The sequence below is a fragment of the Sylvia atricapilla genome, chromosome 27 (genome assembly GCF_009819655.1).
Source record: "Sylvia atricapilla isolate bSylAtr1 chromosome 27, bSylAtr1.pri, whole genome shotgun sequence".
In the NCBI taxonomy this organism is placed as follows: Eukaryota; Metazoa; Chordata; class Aves; order Passeriformes; family Sylviidae; genus Sylvia; species Sylvia atricapilla.
Window position 1 is genome coordinate 4,125,182 of NC_089166.1, and position 22,725 is coordinate 4,147,906.

A 22,725-nucleotide genomic window follows, 5' to 3' on the forward strand; every position below is an offset into this window, starting at 1 on the left:
ATGCCAGGCTGTGGCGCTCCGGCCATGCAGGAGAAGGGATGCGGGAAACCTGACCCTGCTCTGCCTGGGCTCAGCCTTCCCGAACACAGACTCGGGATCTTTTAGGTTGGATAAAACCTCCAGGATCACGAAGATCTTTGGAAGAAATTCCTTCCTGTGATTGGGGGGAGCCCTGGCACAGGATGCCTAGAGAAATTTCTGCCCCTGGATCCCTGGAAGTGTCCAAAGCCAGGTTGGCCAGGGCTTGGAGAAACTTGGGATAGTGGAAGGTGTCCCTGTCCATGAGCTTCAAGGTCTCTTTCAAGGCTTTAAGATCCCTTCCCATGTTCTTTTGCAGCTACAGGGTGTGGTCCATGCTGGGAACCTTTGGAAAACCTTTCCTGCAGGCTGAGGGTGATTCCCAGTTCCCTCCTGGACCCACACTGGGCTCCTGCCCTGCAGGGGCTTAACAGTCCCATGGGGATGGGCTTTCTGTCCCATGGGGCTCAAAGCCCAGCACACCCCAGAAGATCATTTGCGGTCATTTATCACTCCAAAACCCACCTGCAGCTGTGACCCGGATGGGACAGAACCTCTGGGACAGCTCGTGCTGCCCCCAGCTTGAGCTCTTCCTCATCTTCCTCCTCCATCTCCTCTCTGTGAGCTTCACCAGGTGGGTGGAAAGCAGAGACTGCCTGGGAGCTACTTCCAGGCGTTCCATCATGGGCAGGATTTTCATCCTGTGGCACCCCCAGTCTCACATCCTCCAAGTTTGTGGAGCAAACCAACCCTCTGAAAAGCGAGACTGGATTTGAGAATAAAATTTTATTGGCAAAACCCTTCCTATCCCTGGAAAATGAACCCCAGGGAAGCCAGGTGAGTCCCATTCCTCAGTGCAAAGGATGGGGAGAGTTCTCCGGGCAAGGGAACATCTCCAGTTCGATCAACTGACACAGGAGAAAGGGAAACATTTTGGGAATTGGGGAGGAGCTGGGTCCTGAGGCCACTGGGGCTCTCTTGTAGAGGTGTGGGGTTTTGCCTCTCTCTGTATCCTTCCTTCATCCCCAGGGTGGCTCCTGGCTGTGTTTAGGAATCTTCCCAGAAGGGAACTGATTTTGTAAACCAAGGGGAAAATATCCATCAGTGAATCGCTTCAGTGTTGGGGCCACTCGTTTCCCTTCAGTGCAAACAAAATCCACCAGCTGTCCTTTGGCCAAGGATTTTTGTGTTTCTTTCCCAGTTTCAGGCAGAAAAGTGGAGAATTTCCTTTCCCTTGCCTGAAAATCTGCCCTGAAACAGTGAGAGCTGCGGGGGGTGAGGTGCCAGCACAAGGTACAAGATCCACCAGCACTGAGCAGGCAGAGCCTCTCCCATGGTTGTTCTCACCATCCTCTGAGGGTCTTAGACCCAGAACCTCCAAGATCAGAGGGGTTGGGTCTTTCTGGGACCTCAGCCATGGAGTTGCTCCTCCAGCAGCACAACTTCCCTGGAATGTTGTCCTGGTCACGCTGTGAAGTCCTGGGTGGCCAGGTTGAAGACATTGCTCTCCATGGACCTTTGCCACTTGCCCCAGTTCCTCCTGATCTCAGCCTGGACCTGCATCAACACCACAGGCAGTGCTGGCACCCAGGGACATCAGGCAGCACCCCACGGAGGGAACTGCGGGGGGTAGGGAACTGTCACTTTGCCCACGTGTGGCTTTGGGGCACCCTCGGGGTGGCCCTGTGCACATTGTTGTGCCTGGGGTTGGGGTGGGCACACACACTCACCTCCCCGTTGAGGAAACAGTAGAGCAGAGCCACCAGGAAGCCCTGGAGAGGATAGGAAGATCAATTTTCACCGAGAGGAAGGGGCTGGACCCTTCTGTGCTCATCTTCTCCCTGGTTTTCCCTCCTCCCACACCTCTGACCCACTGCAGGGCAGAGGAAATCCCTGCAAGGTTTTCCAGGCTCAACCCTTGGGCCCTGCCCCGGGTGTTTGGGGGCACCCTCTCCCAAAAGAGGCCAAAGCCCCACATCCCAGGGGTTCCTGGTGGGATTTGGGGAGGGCCCATGGGGTCTTTCCCTGCCCATCTCACCTGGTAGGAGCCGAGCACCAGCTCGAAGTAGAGCCGGGCGTCCACGCCCACGTGCTTGGGGAAGAGTGCAAACACCACGTAGTGCACCCCAAAGAGGGGGATGAGCAGCAGTGTGGATTTGGTCAACCTCCTGTGGAGAGTGAGAGGGGTCTGAGTGCTCCTGCTGCCCCACGAGACCCCCCCAAAATCTTGGTCTTAAGCCCAAGTAAGTTCTCTGTGAAAGGCAAGTCTTGGAGGCTCCAAGGTTGTCCTCTGTGCCCCTCCAAGGAGGGTCCTCTGCCCTGGGACCAGACCCCAGGGTGGGCTCAGCCCTGGCCCCTTACATGTACTGCTGCTTGTGGGTTTTGCTGAGGTCTGGGCACCGGATCTTCTGTGCCAACATCCTGGTGACGTTGAGGAAGATGAGGAAGTTCACCTGTCCCAGGAAGCCACGTCTCAGGCTCTGCACAGCCCCTGGCTGGATCCCCAGGCCATGTGGGACCCCTGGCTCTGGGGTGGGACTCTCAGGGAACACACTCACAAATATGGCCAGGAGGATGGGAGCCTTGATCACCCACCAGAACAGGCTGGAGTAGTCATCCCAGCACCTATGGGACAGGAGAGGTGGCTCTGGCACCCACTGGCACCTGTGTGTCCCTGGTGTCCCCCTGCCATTTCTATGGCCAGTCCTCTGATCTCTTTGCACCTCTCTTGCCACAGGACCCAACAGAAAACAGAAATAACATTTAAATAAAGTGCTGGTCCAGTCCTCCCCTCCTGAGCATCCCATGTCAAAGGTTCATTTCCCAGGACATGGACTGGGACATGTGGCTGAGGTGGCCTGGAGAAGGCCAAGGGGCAGCTGCTCTTACCCATGGTTGTCGTACTGGAGCCTGGTGAGCACCCACACCCCGACTGTGACCATGGGGACACCTGCCAAGACAGGACACAGCCACAGATGGTCCCTCCAGTGCTCTGGGAAACCCCTGTGCCACCCCTCTGTCCCTTGTCCCCAGAAACATGTGTTTAGCTCAGTTCTGGATATGGCAGGAAGGTGACAACCTTCCCACCTTCTCCAGGAGAAGGAAATGGTGCTGTGGTGCTGTGTGCACTGATGGTGCTGTGTCTGTGTCACCTCCTGGCCACCCTCCTGCACCCGTGCTCTGACATCACACCCAGGCACCTGGGATGGGTGTTCCCAGCCCCAGGAGGGTGTGGGAAGAAGGGAGGACCTGTTCTGGGTCTGGCCATGCTTCCCCAGCAGCTCTGGGGTCTGGGAGGAGCAGCTGGGTGCCAACCAAAGCCATGCAGATGTTGGGATGGGGACATGCTGGGAGCAGCCCTGGGGACCTCTGGCCAGGTGGGCCTCAGATCGGGCCATTCCCAGGTGGCTCCTGCCCGTGGATGTGCAGGGATGTCCGGGATGTCCCCAGGCTCACCCCAGCCGATGAGGATGTAGCCCCAGGTGTAGCTCCTGTCGCAGGTGAAGGTGAGCAGCAGCAGCGTCTGCAGGTACAACCCCTCCACCAGCAGCCAGTAGAAGTTGGCCAGCACTGAGTACTGGAAGAAGGTGATGGCTGCTTTGCAGGTCACCTGCCAGGGGACAACACGGACAGCTCAGAGTGCACCACACCCTGTCCTGGGGGTACTGGAGGTTGTCACCCCCAGCTCAAGGTGCATCAGACCCTGTCCTGGGGATACAGGGGATTGTCACCCTCCCTGTCCACCCTCTTGAGGACACCTGTGATGACCTCTCAGTGATGACCTCTCAGTGCAGCCCCAGGGACTCTGCCTCAGACCCTCATGTCACCTGCACCAGGTTCTGCTCTGCCTTGGCCCACGGGCAGATGACCACAGGCTGGTTTTGTAGGACCTTTAAAAAGCCTGTGGTTGTGTCCATGGTATTCTCAGTGTTGTTATCTTCATTCAGGGATTCCTGTTTTGATTGAAAACCTCAAATCTGGGCAGTACCTGATGCTGGTGGGGCTGTGCTGAGCTTTAGCCCCGCTGGGGACACCACTGGGGACACCACTGGGGACACTCAGCCTGAGGCCAGTGGCAGTTTTGAGGACAGAACTTGTTCCCTGCACAGAGGGAAATGCAGAAGTGCTGAACCTTCCCAGGGCCATCCATGACAGAATTTCCTCCATCTCACACCCTCTCTCTCTCCTCTTTCCTGTAACAAATCCACCCCAGGTCCCAACAACCCCTTCCCAATGAGCCCCTGTTGCTGTCCCTGTCCCATTCCCAGGCTGTGATTTGGGATTTACCGTGGACATTGTGCAGTGGTCGATGGACTCGTCCGAGAAGAGGATGCTGTCCTTGATGAACACGGCAGTGCCCCGCAGGATGAAGGAGGTGAAGAAATGGATGTGGATGGAATTCCTGGTGCAGTGCAGCTTCCTGCAGGAAGGAGAGATGGGCTGGGCCTGAACAGGGCAGAGAAGGTGCTTTGGTGTTCCCTTCCATGGCTGGAGCCCAGCCCAGGGATCACTGCTGGTGATGGTCACAAGGCGATGGAGAAGCTTTCCTGCTCTAAAATCAGGAAGGGAAGGGTTGTGCAGTGCTTGGGACTGCTCAGGGACAAGGGAATAGCCCAGGAACCTCTGGAGAGCCCAAGTCTGCAGCAAAAGGAGATTTGTTCTGCAAAGCCAGAACTCAAGAGGGCCACCAGAGAAGGACGATGCTCCCACTCCTCTCCTGTCTTCCCAGTTTTCCTGTTGGCAGGGACGGGTCCTGGCTGCTCCAGGAGGGGACAGGCTGAGGGCAGCCATCCCTGCTGGGATTTACGCCATGTCCCTCCAGCCCATGCAGCTGGAGCAGCTCACAGCCCTACCTGAAGCAGGAGAAGATGCCGATGGCCAGGAGCAGAGCTGCCATCGACGTGGAGTAGCCACAGGTGTAGAGCACCTTCATGGTGACAAAACGGCCTCTCTGGAAGGGACAACACCCGCAGAGTGAGGGGACATGGACTGGGTGTGGACAAGCAGGGATGGCATCTCCCAAGGAGGGGGTAACCCCGGGAGCAGCCCCATGGTTCTTTGCCCAGGGGGCAGTGTGGGGAAGTGATGGGGACAGTTCCCCCACAGCCTTGGGGTTCCACCATGCCTTGGCCTCGGTGTCGTTGTTGCTGCTGAGGGTCTCCAGCTGGCAGGCACTGTGGTAGGGGGGACTGGGGAGGCTCCAGCCCCACTCAGTGCAGTTCCTCTGGATCAGCCCTACAGGACAAGGAGGAACATCAGGAGATGGGTGTCACCTCTGATGGCACCCCCAAAATGCCCGGCCTGGAACAGACCTGAGTGTCCTGGCTGTCCCATCCCTCCCAGATCCCACTGCTCCTTCTGTATCCCATCACTGCCCCTTCCCTCCAGATTCCATTGCTACCCCATCCTTTCTGGATCCCATCACTCCCTCTGGCCCCGTGCCTGGAGCTGCCAGGAAAACTTTGGGCAGGGTGTGAAAACAAGCACAGACCCCTCCAGTGGAAGTGACATGGGAATTAAGGCCATACAAGTCTTCATTCATCCTGTGAGGGCTCCATCGAGCCTCTCCTGAGCTGTTTCTGCCCCAAAACAAACATTTCCCAACATTTTCCAAATCACTCCTGTCTGAAGAAGTGCTCGGAGACTGCGGAAGTGCTGGAAAGCTCTGGGTGGGAGCGCTCCTTCCCAACCCTCCACCGGGGATGGAGACAGCTTGGCAGCATTGGGATGATGTGTGGGAAAGGAGGGCACCAAGCACCAAGGGCACTGTCCTGGTGTCACCAGAATGAAGGATGAGGTCCCCAAGTGCTCCACCCACAAAGGGATGAAAGGATTTCCCCAGGCGCTCAGCTCAGGATGTATCCTGCTGTGGCAGCTCCCTGAATCTCCGCTTTCCCTGTGCCCTGCTTGGGCTGCAATTTACACCAAGGACATTTGTTTTGGAGTGGCAGGAGCCGTGGGGTCAGGGGGAAGGCCTGGGGTGGCTCAGGAGTGCCTGGCAGCGTGGGTGGGTCCCACGGGATGAGTGATCCCCACTGGATTTACACCTTTGGACTTCTTGAAGACGTTCAGGATGTCGGGACAGGCGACAGCTCGGGACTGGCCAAGGGGTAGGGCGGGCCAGCAGCTCACCCCGTCCCACTCCGTCGGGCAGCCTGGGGAGAGAGGGGGTGGTGATGACACCAGGAGGGGACATGCGGGTGACACCGCAGGCCTGTGCAGGTGACACGGCTCCACGGCCACCCCTGTCCCCCGATCCAGGGCTGGGCCATGCCCCACAGGAACCGCGAGCCTCCTGGCTCTGGTCTGGGAACATCCTCTCCCGGCACTGGGATCCCCTTTTAGGACCTGGGAGTCGCTGGGGCTGCATCAGACCTTCCTCCTGTGGGAATCCCCTGGGTGTGGGATGGGCTGGGATTTGCCCGTGGCTCCTAAAATAATCCAGATTTCTGATGGATTTTTGCACCTGGAGGCTCAGCTTGGGATGTGTCCCAAGGACAGGAGGAAGTCATGCAAAGCTTGCTGTGAGTGATCAGCTTAAGCAACTTTTGCTTCCCTATCCAGCACTGAATTCCTGTTTAAATCACTCTCTGATTTTCTTGGGAATGAGCATGGCCAGGCAGACTCGGGGCCTGGAGGAATTTGTGATGCAGCAGCTCAGGATGGGACAAGGACATCCCATTCCAGGCCAGCTTCTGCCCCAGCACAGCTCCATCATTAACCTTGCAGATCCACATTATTCACCTGGAGCCACATCCACTCCCAGCCAGGGAATGTGGAATTAGACAAACTGATGAGTTTCCTCTAATTTTAGCCTGGGGGTGTCAGCACAGGCAGGGAAGGATTTGCATCCACAACGGCAAAGTGAGGCTTAATTTTTGCTTTGGAAAATCAGGGAAGTGAGCACAGGATTGGGATCATCACTGAGAGCAGTCACTTCATTTCTTGGGGTCTTGTCAGCAGGGGATCATGGAATGGTTTGGGATGGAAGGGACCTTAAAGTCCACCCAGTGCCACTCCTGCCACAGGCAGGGACACCTTCCACTACCCCAGGTTGCTCTGAGCCCTGGCCAGCGTGGCCTTGGACACTCCCAGGGATCCAGGGGCAGCCACAGCTGCTCTGGGCACCCTGTGCCAGCCCTGCCCACTCTCACAGGGAACAATTCCTGCCCAATATCCCAGCCAGCCCTGCCCTCGGGCACTGGGAAGCCATTTCCTGTGTCCTGTCCCTCCATCCCTTGTCCCTCCATCCCTTGCCCTCTCCAGCTCTCCTGGAGCCCCTTTAGGCCCTGGAAGGGCTTTGAGCTTTCCCTGGAGCTTCTCTTCTCCAGGTGAGCACGCCCAGCTCTCCCAGCCTGGCTCTAAAGGAGCCTTCGGAGCATGTCCAGGGCTCCTGTGGAATTTGGAGCCCCCATAGTCCAGAGGATGCCACAGAAATGGTGCAAGGAATAGAAGAGCTCTGCCATGAGGAAAGGTTGGGAGAGCTGGGATTGTTCACTTGGAGGAGTTCCAGGGAGAGCTTCCAGGGCTCAAATGGGCTCCAGGAGAGCTGGAGAGGGACAGGGGACAAGGGATGGAGGGACAGAGCACAGGGAATGGCTGCCCACTGCCAGAGGGCAGGGCTGGACGGGATATTGGGAGGAATGAGGAGATTCCAGAGTTCTCTCACCCTGTCCTTGGGATTTGAGCCTGTCCTCGAGTCACACTCCCCATGCAGGTGCAAGCAGGGAAAGGGATGAATGCAGTGCAGGTGGACGGGGGGCAGCAGGAACCCCAGGATTAATCCAGGTTTTAATTATACATTCTCGCTTCTCGGATATTTTCCTGCAGTGATAGTCCTTCCCCTTGGCTGGCAGAATTCAGGTTGCAAAATGGACCTTTTCCAATCTATTTGGCTTTTCCTTGCTAAGCTGAAGGATAAATGACATTTCTGCAGAGTTACTTAAGCAATTATGCACCTTCATATGCATTTATTGTTTAATTTTTCCAGAGCTATGAGATTAAACCCCTGGAATGACGCATTCCTTATTCTCCAGGGGACAATTTTTGCCCAGGATTTGGGCCATTCCACTTTTGGATGGAAACTGAGATGCAATTTTAAAAAGGATGTCCAAAAGCAGCACTTGAAAATTGGTTTTTCAACCAAATAATTTGTTTAAAATCCCAAATATGGGAAAATTGAGTTCCTAAAAAAATGTTTGGCAGTAAAATTTACTGAATTAGGAAGAGGAGCAGATGTGAGATGGTGACACCACAGAGTGACCTCGGTGCCAGTGGCCACAGCCCTGCCATTGCTGCAGAGGGATCGAGGGGGGTCTGCCAGGGGCATGGACCAATCCAGCACTGCTGTATTCCAGGAATCCCACGCTGTGAGGATGAGGAGGCGCCAGGGAGAGCTCAGAGCCCCTTCCAAGGCCTAAAAGGGACTCCAGGAGAGCTGGAGAGGGGCTGGGGACAAGGGATGGAGGGACAGGACACAGGAAATGGCTTTCTACTGCCAGAGGGCAGGGCTGGCTGGGATATTGGGCAGGAATTCCCTTCCCTGGGAGGGTGGGAAGAGGCTAGAATGGATTTCCCAGAGCAGCTGTGGCTGCCCCTGGATCGCTGGAAGTGTCCAAGGCCAGGTTAGAAGGGGCTTGGAGCAGCCTGGGACAGTGGAAGGTGTCCCTGCCCATAGCAGGGGTGGCACTGGGGGGGCTTTGAGGCCCCACCCAATCCCAGCCATTCCATGATTCTGTAAATCCACCAGGACTGAGTTCCCGCTGTTGTTTGTATCCCTCAATCCCCTCTATCCCATTCCAACAGCATTTTTGGGGCCCTCCAGGGATTCTCCTTGACCTTTGCCTTGGTGCTCTCCATTTCCCTGGAAATCCCTGCTTTTCCACATCCATGTGCACTCTGCAATCCCCTGCCATGGGTCACCCTCCAAAGACCCCTCAGGAATTCCTCCCCTGCTCCCAAGGGAGCTGATCCCAGGCTCACCTTCCTGCCCAGGGAGTGCAAGGGTTTGGCTCTCACGCTGGATCCTCTCCAGACATTCCACTTCTCGCTCCTGGAAGTGGAGGATGACGGAGCAGTCGGGGTGAGTCCCTTGCACCTTGGGTGAGGGAGAAAAGGGCAGGCAGGAGAATCACAGAATTGTGGAATTGGGTTCATGGAATTGTGGAAATGTAATCAGGGATTTGGGTTGGAAGGGACCACAAAGCCCATCCCGTTTCCCCCTGCCACTTTCCCAGCGGGCTGTGGGCACAGCAAACCTTCCATTCCCAGCCCTGGGGTTTGTCAGCAGAGGTGATGGAACACTAGGGGGAATGTCCAGATCCCAAAAATGCGAGAGACGTGATGGCTCAGTGTGCAGGGATTGGATTGTCTGGGAATCCCTGCTTTGGGATTTGCCTCCTCAGTTGGAGAACCAGGAGACTGAATCTGAACTGGGAGCAGACCAGGAACTTTGCCTGTCCATTCCCATGTATCCCTGCCCATTCCCAAGTGTCTGTGCCCATGTATCCATGTCCATTCCCAAACATTCGAGTCCATCCCCAAGTATCTGTGCCTATTCCCAAGAATCTGGGCCCATTGTCAATTATCCATCCATGTCCATTCCCACACATCTCTGCCCATTCCCAACCATCCCTGCAGCATCTGGATTCAAGGCTGTCTGCGACAGGGATCTGGGGCCAAGACCTGGGATTGGGTTCCTGATTGTTTTAGGTGAGGGGCCAAAGATGTAAAAGCTAGAGGAACAGAGGGATGAGGGTGGATCCGTAAACTTCCCAGCAGAGGGGAGTGTGGGACATTGGAGCATCCCTTGGCTGAGCCTGACTTGCCCTGTCCTGGGTCCCTTCACCTCCCCCAGAAGATTTTGTTTTCTTTTCCTGCTGAACACAAGATTTCAAGGGAATTTCCAGCCTGGAAAAGGCATTTCGGGGATGGCTCCAGACACAGCACTGGGAAGGACCAGGAATTCTCCTCCTTCATCCTGCCAGTGATGAAGGATATGGACAGAGGGATTTTTCTCAGCCCTTTTTAGCTGCAGAGCTGCTGAGTTTGATTGGTTATTTCTGGCAGCGGGGCCAGTATGCTGAGGCAGGAACAGGGAACATGCAGGGTTCCCTTGTGAGCTCCCTGCAGGTAAAGGAATTCCTGCTGTGCCTCAGTTTCCCCCCTGGAAGAGGCCTGGTACCATCAGTCTCTAAAACCCTCCAAGTCTCCAGTGCTCCCACAGCGCAGCTTCCCCTCCCCTTCCCCTTCCCCTTCCCCTTCCCTTCCCCTTCCCCTTCCCCTTCCCCTTCCCCTTCCCCTTCCCCTTCCCCTGCCCCTGCCCCTGCCCCTTCCCCTTCCCTTTCTCCCCGGAGCACCCTGACCAGTTCAGGGCTGTTTCTCTCACTCTGGCAGCACAACCATCCCACTTCCCCCCCATTCCTGCAGGGATTTGGTGCCAGCCATTCCCATGGCTCTGTCCTGGGATGGGGATCACTCACAGTTGTCCTTGTCCCCTGCACCCCCAGTCATTGCAGTCCTTGTGCCTGTGGATGCTCCCCAGGGAGTTCAGGGTCCCTCAAGGGGTGTAGGACACTGGGTGATGTGGGATGGTGGATCTGTTCCCAAGGGACCATCCCCAGGACCTGAACCAACGGGACCTGACCCCATTGGGGGCCCCTGAGTGCTGCCCAGTCCTGTGGGCTCCCAGCACCACCCTTGTCACCATATTGTCCCCAGGAGCTGTGGGAAAGTCACCAAGGGGGGCTTGCAGATCATCCCCTGGGTTGGGAGCATGACAGATGGGGATGGGATGGGGTGGGATGGGATGGGATGGGATGGGCAGCTCCCACCCTGGGCAGAAGGACCCTTCACTGCTCCCGGGCCCTAGGGTAGCTGGCATGGGGGGACTTCCAGTGCCTCCCACCCCATCCTCGCGTTGTCCCCAGGGCCACTCACCTGAAGCATGGGGAGGAGCAGCAGGAGCAGCAGCGAGCGGGGCTGGGGCAGCTGCCAGGGACCCTCCATGGCTGCACTCAGGGGGTTCCCGGTTCTGTCCCCAAGGGGTTGGGGACACCCCAGCTCTTCCTTCATGAGCCGGGGCTCCGGGGCTGTCCCAGCACCTTCCTGCCCTTCCCCCTTTGCCCTTCCCAGCGCTGTCCTGTCCCGTGTCCCTCCGGACCCTTCCCTGCCGATCTCGGTGCCGCCCGGGTGTCCTCGCGCTGTGGCTGTCCCCGGCGCCGCTGGGCTCGTCTCTCCGCGAGCCTGGATGTCACCGCTCCGGGATCTGGGACCTGGAGGCTCCTCCCTCCGCTCCCCCTGCCCACGCTGGGGTTGGATGGAGCAGCTCGGGAGGGCCCCCCGGCTGGCACTGCCCCCAGCACCCACCGGCCACTCGGGGCCCCCAGCCGGGCCCAGGGGGGCTCAGCGGGGACACCGAGCCCTGGGGGCCGCCGCGCTGGAAAACCGCCGGAGAAAGGCTGCGGGAGGTGGGGGCGCAGCCGGGCTGGGGTGCGGGGGACAGGGACGCTCCAGCCCTGCCTCAGCGGGGCTCTGCTAGCCCCAGGGTGACCGCAATGCTGCTGTCCTTGTCTCTGCCCTGTCCCCTGCCCCATCCTGCCTCTCCTCCCTGGGACATCCCCGAACCCCTCCCCAATATTCCCCCTTGCCCAGAAAGTCCTAAGATGGGTGTGTGACAGCCCCTCTGCAAACTGACCCCAACTCTGCCCAGCCCTGGGTTTTGGGGTCGCGATTTTGGCGTTTTGGTGTGTGCCAGGTGTTGTCACCTCCGTCCCAGAACAGAGCAGGGAAGGTTTTGGGGAACGCCACGAAGAACCTGGGATGGACACAGAGCAGGGAACACTGGAGCTGCATTCCTGGATCTCCCCCAGGGACGGGGCTGCCCTTGGATCCAGAACCTCAAGCAGCATCTGGGCCCTTCTTACAGAAAAAAAAAATTAAATTATTTGTCTGTAAATATAAAAATATGTATAAAACAGATATAAATACATAACGTGGGTATGTAAAATAAATGCATTTATAGAATCCTCCCTACTGGAAAGTCCCAGCCCCCTCAGCAAGGGGAATTTTGACTCAAACGTCACTATCTTATTTATTTAAATAATGGGACCCCAAATTCTGGGAAGACTTTAGGGCTCCCATCCCCGATGTTGGGGGGAGCGTCTCTGTAGGTCACATCCCTAGTTTTTGGGAGACTTCTGGGAGTTTCTGGGAGCCCCATCCCCAATATTATGGGAAGATATTTAGGGGTCCCATTCCCAGTTTTAGGCGGGTCCCATTAAGAAGTTCTGTGTAAATGAGATCACCCTGAAGAACGCGGATGAAAGAACCGGGTCCGCAATAACTCCGAGCCCTCGTTTGGCGAAATGAGGCGGCAAAGGCGGAGCCCCAGGTTCTGCTGACACCGAAGCTGCCGAGGCCGGGCCAGGCTCATTAACATCTGAAACGCAACCACTCAAAGGAATCATTTTCCAGCAGCCCATAAACGGGACGGAGCCTAAGGCCCGAATTAAACAGTCCCTGCTGGAAGAAGCCCGCGGCCCCCTCGGCACTGCCCCACGGGGCTGCGCTGAGGGCGCAGTGGCCTGCCCGTGCCCCAGGTGTCCCCACGGGGCCCATCTGGGGCCGTCTCGGCCGCCGGCTTTGTCCTCAGGCTGGGAGGAGGCTGAGCTGGTTGGAAAGGCAGAGAAAATCGGGAAAGCATCGCTGTGGGATGGGAACCCCTCTCCCCTTTCCCAGGAGGATGGAGTGCCCCGGGGCTCCTTCGGGTGATTCCCAGCCCACGCACTCCCGAGCTGCTCCCGATCTTCCTGCGGCGAGGAGGAGCGGGGACAGGCCGTGGTGGCCTGGCCTCCTCCTTCCCGGTGTGGGGTGACCTGCCCAGCCCTGCTGGCCTTGGGTCATCGTCCCCTTTGGCAGGAGCAAGAGGGAAGGAAATGAGGACAGACTCTGTGGATTTCAAACCCCGGACCCAAATCCTGCCCGCTCGGGGCTGCCACCAGGGGGTCCCCTATGGGGTGGCGGTGTCCCTTCATGCGGCAGTGACAGTGGCAGTGGAGACTGGCGGAGGAGACAGGACAGGAGAGGACAGGCCAGGAGGCTTTGCCTGGGGCACACGGCTGTGGTGTGGCAGCACGGCCCCGGTGGCGGGGAGCGCCGGTTGTGTCCCTGCCGAGGCCCCAGGGAATGTCCCCAGAGGCTGCCCCGCAGCCACGGGCGTTCCCATTGATCCCGCCGCGAATCGGGGCTGACTCAGCCGGTGCAAAGCAAAGGAAGTCACCGACAGGACTCCTCCTGCAGGTGACAAACGCTCATTTAGGGAGGGCTGGGATCACTGGTTGTGCCGCCTCCCTCCCACCAGGGATGTATCCAGGTGAGGTCCCCGCCCCCGCCAGCTGCCTCTTCCTGGATTTGGGGCTCCGTGGAAGGAAACAAGTCTGGGAAGGGAAATTCGGAGGCAGAGGAGCCCTCGATGGCGGGGTGACAGCTTGGGGATGATGAAGATCAAAGCAACGTGAGACCTCCTGGAAAGGGGATTTTTTGTAGTTATCGTTCAAAATGAGGAGCTTAAACCCATTCACAGTTCCGGACACAGAGATTGTCCCCAGAGGTGTGCCCAGAGTGCCTGAACGTGACAGCGTGATGGTGAACAGCCCAGGGGACAGCAGCTCCCCCACTGCCACTCCACAGCCGGGGTTTGTCCCCGTGTGCAGCGACAAACTGCTCTGGGACTGGGTTTTGGAGGCCCTGGGAGGCAGCAGGGGCTGGGGGGATGTGTTGCCTCAGCGGTCCTTTCTTCATCTCCCCCGAGTCTTGGGCAAGGCTGCTGGTCCTGCCGGGATTTCCTCACCTTGGGAATCTCTCTGGCTCCGCTTGGTCTCCTGGGAAGGGAAGTGGCACAAGGGATGTGCTGTCACCTCCAGAGCACCCCAGGGCTCTGTTCCTCACCTTCCCGGTGTTCCCGGTGCTCCCGGTCTGACCTGTCACCATGCCCTGCCTGCCTCTGCTCTGTTATTTTGCCGAAGTTGGTTGATGCCCTGCAGAGAGGGGCTGGATCCCACTGATCCCATTCCAGGAGCTGGAGCAGCATCTACATGGCCCAAGGGGTGGCAGAGGGTCCCTGTCCCTCCTGTCCCCATTCCAAGGCCTTGGTCCTGAAAAGCAAAATTCCTGGTCCAAGGCACAGCTCCTGGGACTCACCCTGTGCCTGAGCAGGCATGGAGCTGAGATCCCTTCCCTGGGCTGGGTGTAGGGGGGAGTTTTGCAGAGTTTCCAGAAGAAGTCCCAGAGTTGCTGTAAGAGATGGACTCCAGAGTTTTCAAAGGGAGCAAATCCTCTGCTGGGCATCCTCAGAGTGTCCTTGGAACTGGGTGGCTCTTCCAGGGGACAGCGGGATCTATCCTCATCAGAGCTGGAGAATCCTCTGATCCCTCCTGGGTTTTCCATGGGGATGTTTTATGTGTCCCCACCAAGCACTTGAAGGTGGGAACACAAACCTGTCCAGGGCTGTCACCTCTCCCAATGTGGATGAGTCACATAAGGGGTCAGCAGAGGTGGCACCTCCAGCTGGGACATCATTCCTCCCTACGGAAAGTGACTTGGGCAGTGTCCTGAGGACAGCACAGCCACAGCTGCTAACTGTCCCCATCCCACCTGCCTCAACATTGGCATTTCCCTGTGCCCAGGCTCTGCTTTCCAGGCCAGTTCCTGTCCTGTCACTCACGTCCCTCTGGCCATGGATCCTCCTGCTTCTCTAAAGGGCAGGAGTGCCCCCTTCCTGGGACTGTCCCCAGCCTGACCCGAATTCCATGGCCCTGAGCTTTGAAGAGGTTTAGGAGTTGGGCTGATGGGAGATTCTGGGGGAATTGAAAAGGGACAGGAGACAGGGGACAGGTTGGAGCCAGGCCTGAGCCCTGTCCTGCTGCACAACACACTCGGGACCAGCCTTGCCTGTGCTTGCTTTGGCTCAAGAAAACTTCCCAAATTCTCTCCTTCTCCTTCTTTCTCCTTCTCCTCTTTCTCTCCTCCCCTCTCTCAGTAATGACCCCCCAGAGGGGCTCAGGCTGCCAATGGGGAGGCTGAGGACATTCCAGGCAGGTCCCTGTCACCGTACATATCCCACCCCCAGCACGAGGCTCTCTTAGACTCCTCACTCCCCATCCCGGTGCTTGGATCCCTCTTAAGGGTGTTGGAGTCCAGGACACCCCCTTGGATGAGCTGGGACCCAAGGAAGGGAATTTGAGCCCTGGACAGGGGAGTGTGGAGCTGGTTCAGGGGGCTCAGAGACCTTGGCACAGAGCCCAGGAAAACACTGGGTTTGATTTTAGCCCATGGGAGAGGCTCCCAGCACAGAGAGAGGAATTGCAAACCACTGGGATGTGAAAAGAGTAGTTTAGCACAGTATAAGATGCAAAATTCAGTAGTTTAAAGGTTCATAGAATAGAGGTAAATGGGGACAAGATGGTGGAATTCGGGTGGTACCTCATGTACTTCTCCTTCTTCCTCATCCATCTTTTGGGGTGGTGATGGCACAAAGTAGTTAGAGTGGATTGGGTCAAAGGAGAAATGACCCTGTCAGTGTGAGCACTAGGTATTGCTATGAAATAGTAAATAACCGATACGTAGTTTTCTGTATAAATGTAAGGGAACATCCCATCAGGGGCAGTCACCTCGTGTCCCAGCTGCTGTCCAGACCTCGGCTGGGAGCAGAGAAAATTCTGAGATACCAAATAATAAACATCACGAGAAACCTGAAGACAAACCTTGAGGACTCTGCTTTTTTATACCAATGCGACTCGGGGCTTTTAGAGGGCCAAGGACTTTAAACAGTCTGAATCTCGGGTGAGGAAACCCTCGCTGAGAAAGAGGAGATAAAATCAGGATCAGCCCAGCTGGGCTCTGCCAAAACGGGCAGGAAGCAGCACAGTAATTAAATGGGCAAATAACGGGAATTTAGGATTATAACAAAAGGCAGAAAAGCAATCCAGAGGGGGTCGGAAAAATCAGGAACACGGAGAAAAGTCCAATCAAGCAGAAAATAGCCCAAACTGGAGCCAAGGACTGGGGGCTGAGGCTGCTGGGCTCAGAGCCCAGGGGGAGGATTTTGGGGGGTCTCCAGTGCCCTTCTGGGGCAGAATGAGAGTTTTGGGAGAGATCTGTTCCCGAGCAGAGCTGGCTGTGGGCTGCAGCCCCGGGAAAAGCTCCCAGATCTGCACTGGGGCATGGCAGATCTGGGATGTGATACCCGTGGAAATCTCCCAGAGGAGCTGGGAAGTGCGGCTGCGGGGACAGAGGGGACGTGCCTGAGGCTGGAGGGCTGGGATCGGTAGAGGTCTCTGGGGGGACAGAGTGGATTTTGCTGGAATTCAATGTTTCGTGCAGATTGCCCATTACCAGGATTTCCTGGGATGAGCCGGGGACACGCTGAGCTCTCTGCCAGGGAAAAAGCAGGAGATTGGTGTGCTCTGCTGGACAAATCCCCTTGGGAATATCCTGGGAAGGAGCCATGCCAGGGGTCTCTGGGGGCTCCCATCTCAAATAATGGGGAGATTTTGGGGGGGTTCTGTGGTTCCCACCCCCAATTTTGGGAAGACTTTTGGGGGTCTCTGGGGTTCCTACCCAAATTTCATGGAAGACGTTTGGTTCCTATCCTCAGTTTTGGGAAGATATTTGTGTGGTTCTGTGGTTTCCATCCACAGTTTTGGGGGGGTTTCTGAGGGTCTCAGCCCAAGTTCTGGGGAGGCTCCAGCTGTTCATTCCAAGGTTTCCTCGGGGAATGCAGTGGTTGGTCACTGCATCCCTGGGGACGTGGTGCAGGGAGCTGGGAGACAGCCCTGTGGGACCCGGCAGGGTAACACAGACATCCTGGGGACCCCAGGTGGCACTGAGGCTGTGACATCCTGGGGAGCAGCCCTGGGGTGGCACTGAGGCTGAGTGATATCCCAGGGACCATGCCCAGTTTTGAGGAGACTTTGGAGGGCCCCAACTCATATTTTGGAGGGATCTCTGGGGGTCCCATCCCAACCATGGGGAGAATTCAGGGGTCCCATGTCAATTTTGGGGAGATTTTTTGGCATTTCTAGGAGTACCATCGTCTAGTATTAGAGGATTAGAGGATTAGAGGAAGTTCAAGGATCCCATCTTCAATTTTACAGAGGTCTCTGGGATCTCAACCTCAGTTTTGGGGAGACTTTGAGGAGGTTTCTGTGGTTCCCAACCCAAATTCTAACTGAGAATTTTGGAGGCCTCTGGGGTTGCCACTCAAATTTTAGGTGAGACTCTGGGGGTTCTGTCCCCAGTTTTGGGGAGACTTCATTAATCCAGTGCCCCCCCCCCCCCCCCTTCCCTAATGAGGCTCAGAACCCATTAATTGCTCCTTTCATTCCTCTCACCACGAGACACGAGGGTCGGGGACACAGCCCAGCCCCGTGGTGACACACGGATGCCCCAGCCCAGTATCCCCAGGACTTTCGCGGGGATTTCCTGCCGGGAAAACCAGCTCGGGGACATTCCTGGCGCGGCTGAGCCTCCCTCCGGGCAGGCTTTGTTTCTCCCGGGAGCCCTGGAGACGATCCCGGCTCCTGCCGCAGCTCCGCTCCGCTCGCACCCGAGCCATGGAGGGCGGAGCAGCCGGGGACCCCCGCGGGCTCTGGGGGGACATCCCAGCAGGGACCTTCCTTGTCCCAGGCAGGGTGAGCCCCGGAGCGCTTCTGCCTCTGGATTTTGGGATAAGGGTGGAGAGAGGTTGCGGTCGGAGGTTTGGGTGGGCACGGAGGTGCCCTGCAGACCCCGAAAGGCCATCCCTGCACAGGGACCTGTCCCCAGAGGTGGGGGCTCTCCAGGTCTGGAAGTCAGCCAGGATGGGAGGGCGGGATTCCTGGGAAAACCGGGGAAGATCAACCATTCCCTTCTCCCGTCCCGCTTCCCCCAGGCCACGTGCTCCTCCCGCCACCAGCCCTGTCCCCTCTCTTGCCACCACCCCCGTCCCCTTTTCTCCCCGCCACCGTCACCGTCTCCCGTCCCGCCTGCCACCCGCCGTGTCTCCTCTGTCCCTGCCGCCCCGCTGGAAGGACGCTGAATTAACCGGGAACGTGCGATCCCGGGTTTTTCCTTCCCCTCCTGCCTTCCAGCTCCGCGCCGTGGGCTCGCCCTCCGGAGCCGTCCCCGTGTGGCAGCCGCCCGTGCTGATCCTGCAGCAGCTGCCCGGGCCCGGGGCCGCCCCCGCGGGACCCCCGCCCGTCCGGGGAGGTGCGTGCGGGCAGAGCTGCGGGAGGGCAGCGCTAAACCCGGCTTGACTTCAGCCGCGCCTTTCTCCCAGCGTCTTCCAGGGTGAGAGGCAGCGCGGCTGAGCCACATTCAGGAATGTCCATCCCGTCCTTGGAGAGATGTTTGGCCCCACGAAATGCGAGTTTTCGGGGGTTTACCAAATCTTGGCTCCAAGATGCTTCTGGGGAAGAGCCTGGGGCTGGTGGTGGGTTTTTTTGGTTGGTTGGTTGGGGTTTTTTTGTTGTTGTGTTGGGGTTTGTTTTTTTTTTTTTTTTTTTTTTTTTTTTTTTTTTTTTTTTTCCTTCTAAAATTCACCTGTTTTTGTTATCCAAAACCCCATTTCCTGCAGTCATTCCCAGGGAAGGCCAGAGTGCCATGGGCTCCTTGGAATTGCGAGGTCAGATTGAGTGAGATTGGAAGTCTGGGCTGTGCCACTGTCCAGAGAGGCTTCACCCAACCTTGGGCCCCCAGTCTGCAGCAAATCTGGGCTGAGGGGGCTAGCAGCAGGGCCAGGGGCTGTGGTCACTGGGGACAGCAGGGCCAGGGGACTGTGGTCACTGGGGACAGCAGGGCCAGGGGGCTGTGGTCACTGGGGACAGCAGGGCCAGGGGCTGTGGTCACTGGGGACAGCAGGGCCAGGGGGCTGTGGTCACTGGGGACACACCATGGGCAAAGTCACCTTGTGCTGTCGGGAGAGAGATGGCAGAGCTGTCCTTAAAAATCCGGGGAGGAAAAAGGATGCTAAAAATCAGTGTGGAAAGAAAAGAGGGACCCAGCCCAGGCCCCGTGGGATGGGTGGGATCCATTCAGAGCCTCCAGCACTCCATGTCCCACCCCTGGTTCTCTTCCTTCTGTTCCTCTGCTGGGGTGCTCCCTGCTCCCAGAGCCAGCACAGCAGAGTCCCAGGATGCGCTGGGATGCTCCTGGCTGCAGGAACAGCCACCTCCTGATGTCCTGGGAGCCCAGCCTGGCAGCTCTGGGGATCTGGCACATGGAGTATGGGGCGGTCCAAACCCTTTTTTACTCCAGGTCATGGAACCAGGGAATCCCAGAATGGTATGGACTGGAAGGGGCCTTAAGGATCACCCAGTTCCAGCCCCCTGCTATGAGCAGGGACACCTTCCACTGTCCCAGGCTGCTCCAAGCCCTGTCCAACCTGGCCTGGGATCCAGAGATCCAGGGGCAGCCACAGCTGCTCTGGGTGGATGAAACCAGCAGCATCTCAGGGGAATCCAGCATGTTTATGGGAATTTTCCAGGGGAATTTCATAACTGCAGAAAATGGGGATTTTTGGGGGGGATGCAGAGCCAGATTTGGGGCTTCCTCTGTATGGATTTGCCTCAGCAGCCACCCTCAGTGTGGCCATCCAGCCAGGGGGACACAGACACTGCCCTGGGCCCAGCTCCTCATGTGGAGCCAGGTAGGGGTGAGGAGACACTGAACATTCCCACCCTGCTCCTCACCTAGATCCAGCTCCCAGGAGTGGGGATTGGGGTCCTGGGATCACTCCCATGGTGCAGCCCCAGCTCCTGCCCCTTTGGGGTGCTCTGAGCCCTGTGCACAGAGCAGAGCCGACCCTGGCATGCTCTGGGCCACCCCAAGGATGCTGTGTCTGCCTGCTGGTGCCAGAGCAGGTGCTTCCCAAACCCCTGAGCACTTCAGGCTGGAGAAATTCTCCCCAGAATGGGTGCAAAGTCTGGTGCCTCTAGCCCCAGTGATCACCCCTTGTGAGCCAGCCCAGCTGTTCAGTCACGTTTGCAAGGAAGAAAAGGCGCAAATATGGCAATTTTCAAGCTTTATCCAAGCAAAATAATTTTTAAACACCACATGGGGCTTCCAAACCAGGGGAGGGGAAGTCTGGCTTTGCTCCCACCGCTTGGGAACAGGGAGGAGCCTTGGGGCCATCCCAGGCACTCATCCAGGGCTGTGCTCCTCCTGCCCTCCCTCTGCTCCCTCTTTGATGCAGAATCTCCAATTCTCCGGCAGATTTGATGGAGTTGATGCTGATCCAAACCTCCCAAATGCACCAGCTGCTGATGCATGGCCTGGCCATGGCAGCTCTGATGCCCCTTGGTGCGGGGCCAGCCCCCACCCAGGTGAGGCTCAGGGGGTCTGGGTGGGCAAAGAGACCAAAGAGGGGACAGAGGGACCTTCCCAGGGCTGTTCAGGAGGGTGGGATCACCTTATCTTGCTTTGGGACCCTCTGGGTGCAGCACTTGGGTGGTCCCAGCCCCGCTCAGAGCAGCCTCTGTGGTTTTGGGGCCTCTGTGGTGGTTTGAACCCCAGCTCTGACAGCTCAGAGTCCATCCAGGCCCTCGGGCAGAGCTTTAGCCCAACTGGGAAGAGCCTCTGGGAACACAGCTCAGTCAGGCAGGAAGGCTCTGCAGGGGCTGCCATTTAAAAATCCAGCTTGAACCAAGCCCATGTGAAAGATTTCATCTCTTTGGGAGGAACAATGCTGCTTTTGGGGCAGGGCTGGGCTGTGGCACCTCCTGGCCCTCACACCAGTGCCACCAGCCCAGGGCTGGCCAGGACCGGACCCTGCCTGCTCAGATGGGTCTCACACAGATCAGAGAGGCTCTTCACACGGGCCTTCGGTCCCATCTGTGGGGCTGCCACCGCTCTGTGGCCCCAGCAGCCGCTTCCCAAAGCCACAGCGGGCCTTTGTGCAGCTCTGCCCCTGCCCTCCCCACAGGCGCTGCTGGGGCCTTCGCAGGCCGAGGAGGAAGAGGAGGCCGTGGTTTTCCACCATCACTACATCCCCTGGCCCGCCCCCGGCCCGGGCCCCGTGCGGTTCCTGCGCTCCTCACCCGGGGCCGAGGGGTGAGTGCCGGGCTGGGGCTCGGTGCCCCCGTGGTGTGACGGCACCTCCAGCCGCAGCCAGGCTCCAGGGACACCATCAGTCCCTCTGACCTGTCCTTGCCCCTCTCCAGCAGAGCTGTGCCCCCTCCGCCGCCCCCCAGTGCCACCGGGACGGTGGGACCCGGTGTCCCCCCAGCAGCGGGTAAGGACACCCTGGGCGACATTGTCCCCATGGCCCCCGACAGCAACAGCTCAAACTGCCATCATCCCAGGCTGAGCTTCCCTGCTCCCTGTCTCCATCCCATCCCATCCCATCCCATCCCATCCCATCCCATCCCATCCCATCCCATCCCATCCCATCCCATCTCATCCTATCCCACCCCATCCCATCCCATCCCATCCCATCCCATCCCATCCCATCCCATCCCATCCCATCCCATCCCATCCCATCCCATCCCACCCCATCCCATCCCATCCCATCCCATCCCATCCCATCCCATCCCACCCCATCCCACCCCATCCCATCCCACCCCGTCCTGTCCCGTCCCGTCCCATCCCATCTTATCCTATCCCACCCCACCCCACCCCACCCCATCCCATCCCATCCCATCCCGTCCCATCTTATCCTATCCCACCCCACCCCACCCCACCCCAGGAATCCCTGTCCCCACAGAGTACTACAGTGCAGAGGAGCAGGGGCTGTGAGCTCTGCCTCCCTCGATCCTGAAGCTCCCGGATGGCTGCTCCACAATTCCCATCATTTTGGGGTGACAGGACAGGGGTGCCCCAGCCCTGTCCCTGGCCCCGGGGACACCTCGATCCCAGCTGGGCACTGCACCCCCACCAAGCCACGAGGCCAGGGTGGCACAGGCTGTGCTGTGTCCCCATGGGTGGGGACAGGGGGATGTCCCCAGCCCAGGTGGTTTCAGCCTTCATCAGCCCCTCCAGCTCTCAATGCAGCTTTGCCTGTAATTAATTTTCTTTGTTAAGAGAGCGCCCTGCTGTCGCTAATTAAGCATTTGTAATTACAGAGGCTGGTGGCTCCGTGCCTGAGTGCAGGGGCTCCCTCGGGGCTGGGGGGCCCCAGGGCCTCTTGCACCCCGTGTGGGGGTCTGTCAGTGCTTGGGGAGTGCTGAGGGGGGTCTGTCAGAGCCTGGGGGGTGCTGGGGTGGTCAGGAGGGCTGAGGGGGTCTGTCAGAACCTGGGGGGTGCTGGGGTGGTCAGGAGGGCCGAGGGGGTCTCTCAGAGCCTGGGGAGGTCGGGGGGGGCTCTGTTGGTGCCCGGGGCTGCTGGGTGTGAGAGGGCATGCTGGGTGGGATCTGTCAGTGCTCGGGGGGTGCTGAGAGGAGGCCTGGGGGTTCTGTCAGGGCCTATGGGGCTGAGGGGGTGCTGGGGCTGGTGCTGGAAGCTCCAGACTGGGATCTCCTGGCTGAGCACAGGTAGAGCTGGATCTTGGTGGGGATGTGGTTGGGAGAGCAGCCTGAAAGAGGGAAATCCTGGAGTTTCCCAGGATTCAGAGACCCCTCTGCTCCCCAGGAAGCACAAGGAATTGGGGAATGAAGGCTTTCGGGTGCTGGGAGCTGTCCCCTGCCTGTGCCACCTCCCCAGCCTCACAGAGGGGTGCCAGCCCTGCTGTGCCCT

General features: G+C 58.2%; 2 protein-coding genes across 2 annotated transcripts; one reads left to right on the forward strand and one right to left on the reverse strand.

Moving 5' to 3' along the window:
* Nucleotides 1–1,428: 1,428 nt before the first annotated feature.
* On the reverse strand, nt 1,429–11,025 carry LOC136372140 (vasoactive intestinal polypeptide receptor 1-like). Its single transcript, XM_066336609.1, has 13 exons — nt 10,957–11,025; nt 9,001–9,115; nt 6,066–6,173; nt 5,144–5,253; nt 4,872–4,969; nt 4,306–4,438; nt 3,475–3,628; nt 2,908–2,968; nt 2,577–2,643; nt 2,380–2,471; nt 2,057–2,186; nt 1,749–1,790; nt 1,429–1,575 (listed from the first exon to the last, which is right to left on the reverse strand). Exons 1-13 carry the CDS (start codon nt 11,023–11,025, stop codon nt 1,483–1,485), a joined length of 1,272 nt encoding a protein of 423 aa, XP_066192706.1. The 3' UTR covers nt 1,429–1,482.
* A 6,605-nt stretch (nt 11,026–17,630) lies between these two features.
* On the forward strand, nt 17,631–22,086 carry PRR29 (proline rich 29). Its single transcript, XM_066336657.1, has 6 exons — nt 17,631–17,708; nt 18,147–18,264; nt 20,269–20,392; nt 20,836–21,105; nt 21,216–21,286; nt 21,758–22,086. Exons 1-6 carry the CDS (start codon nt 17,631–17,633, stop codon nt 21,787–21,789), a joined length of 693 nt encoding a protein of 230 aa, XP_066192754.1. The 3' UTR covers nt 21,790–22,086.
* The last annotated feature ends 639 nt before the right edge of the window (nt 22,087–22,725 follow it).

What these genes read in the sequence shown, in the direction of transcription:
- LOC136372140 (XM_066336609.1), bottom strand. Translation starts at nt 11,025, where the DNA reads ATGGAGGGTCCCTGGCAGCTGCCCCAGCCCCGCTCGCTGCTGCTCCTG. An exon ending in TGCTCCTCCCCATGCTTCAG is followed by an intron (nt 9,116 to 10,956) that starts GTGAGTGGCCCT and finishes CCCTCACCCAAG; the next exon opens with GTGCAAGGGACTCACCCCGA. An exon ending in CTCCAGTACGACAACCATGG is followed by an intron (nt 2,644 to 2,907) that starts GTAAGAGCAGCT and finishes CCTGTCCCATAG; the next exon opens with GTGCTGGGATGACTACTCCA.
- PRR29 (XM_066336657.1), top strand. Translation starts at nt 17,631, where the DNA reads ATGGAGGGCGGAGCAGCCGGGGACCCCCGCGGGCTCTGGGGGGACATC. An exon ending in CCTTCCTTGTCCCAGGCAGG is followed by an intron (nt 17,709 to 18,146) that starts GTGAGCCCCGGA and finishes CCTGCCTTCCAG; the next exon opens with CTCCGCGCCGTGGGCTCGCC. An exon ending in ACCCAGGTGAGGCTCAGGGG is followed by an intron (nt 20,393 to 20,835) that starts GTCTGGGTGGGC and finishes CTGCCTGCTCAG; the next exon opens with ATGGGTCTCACACAGATCAG.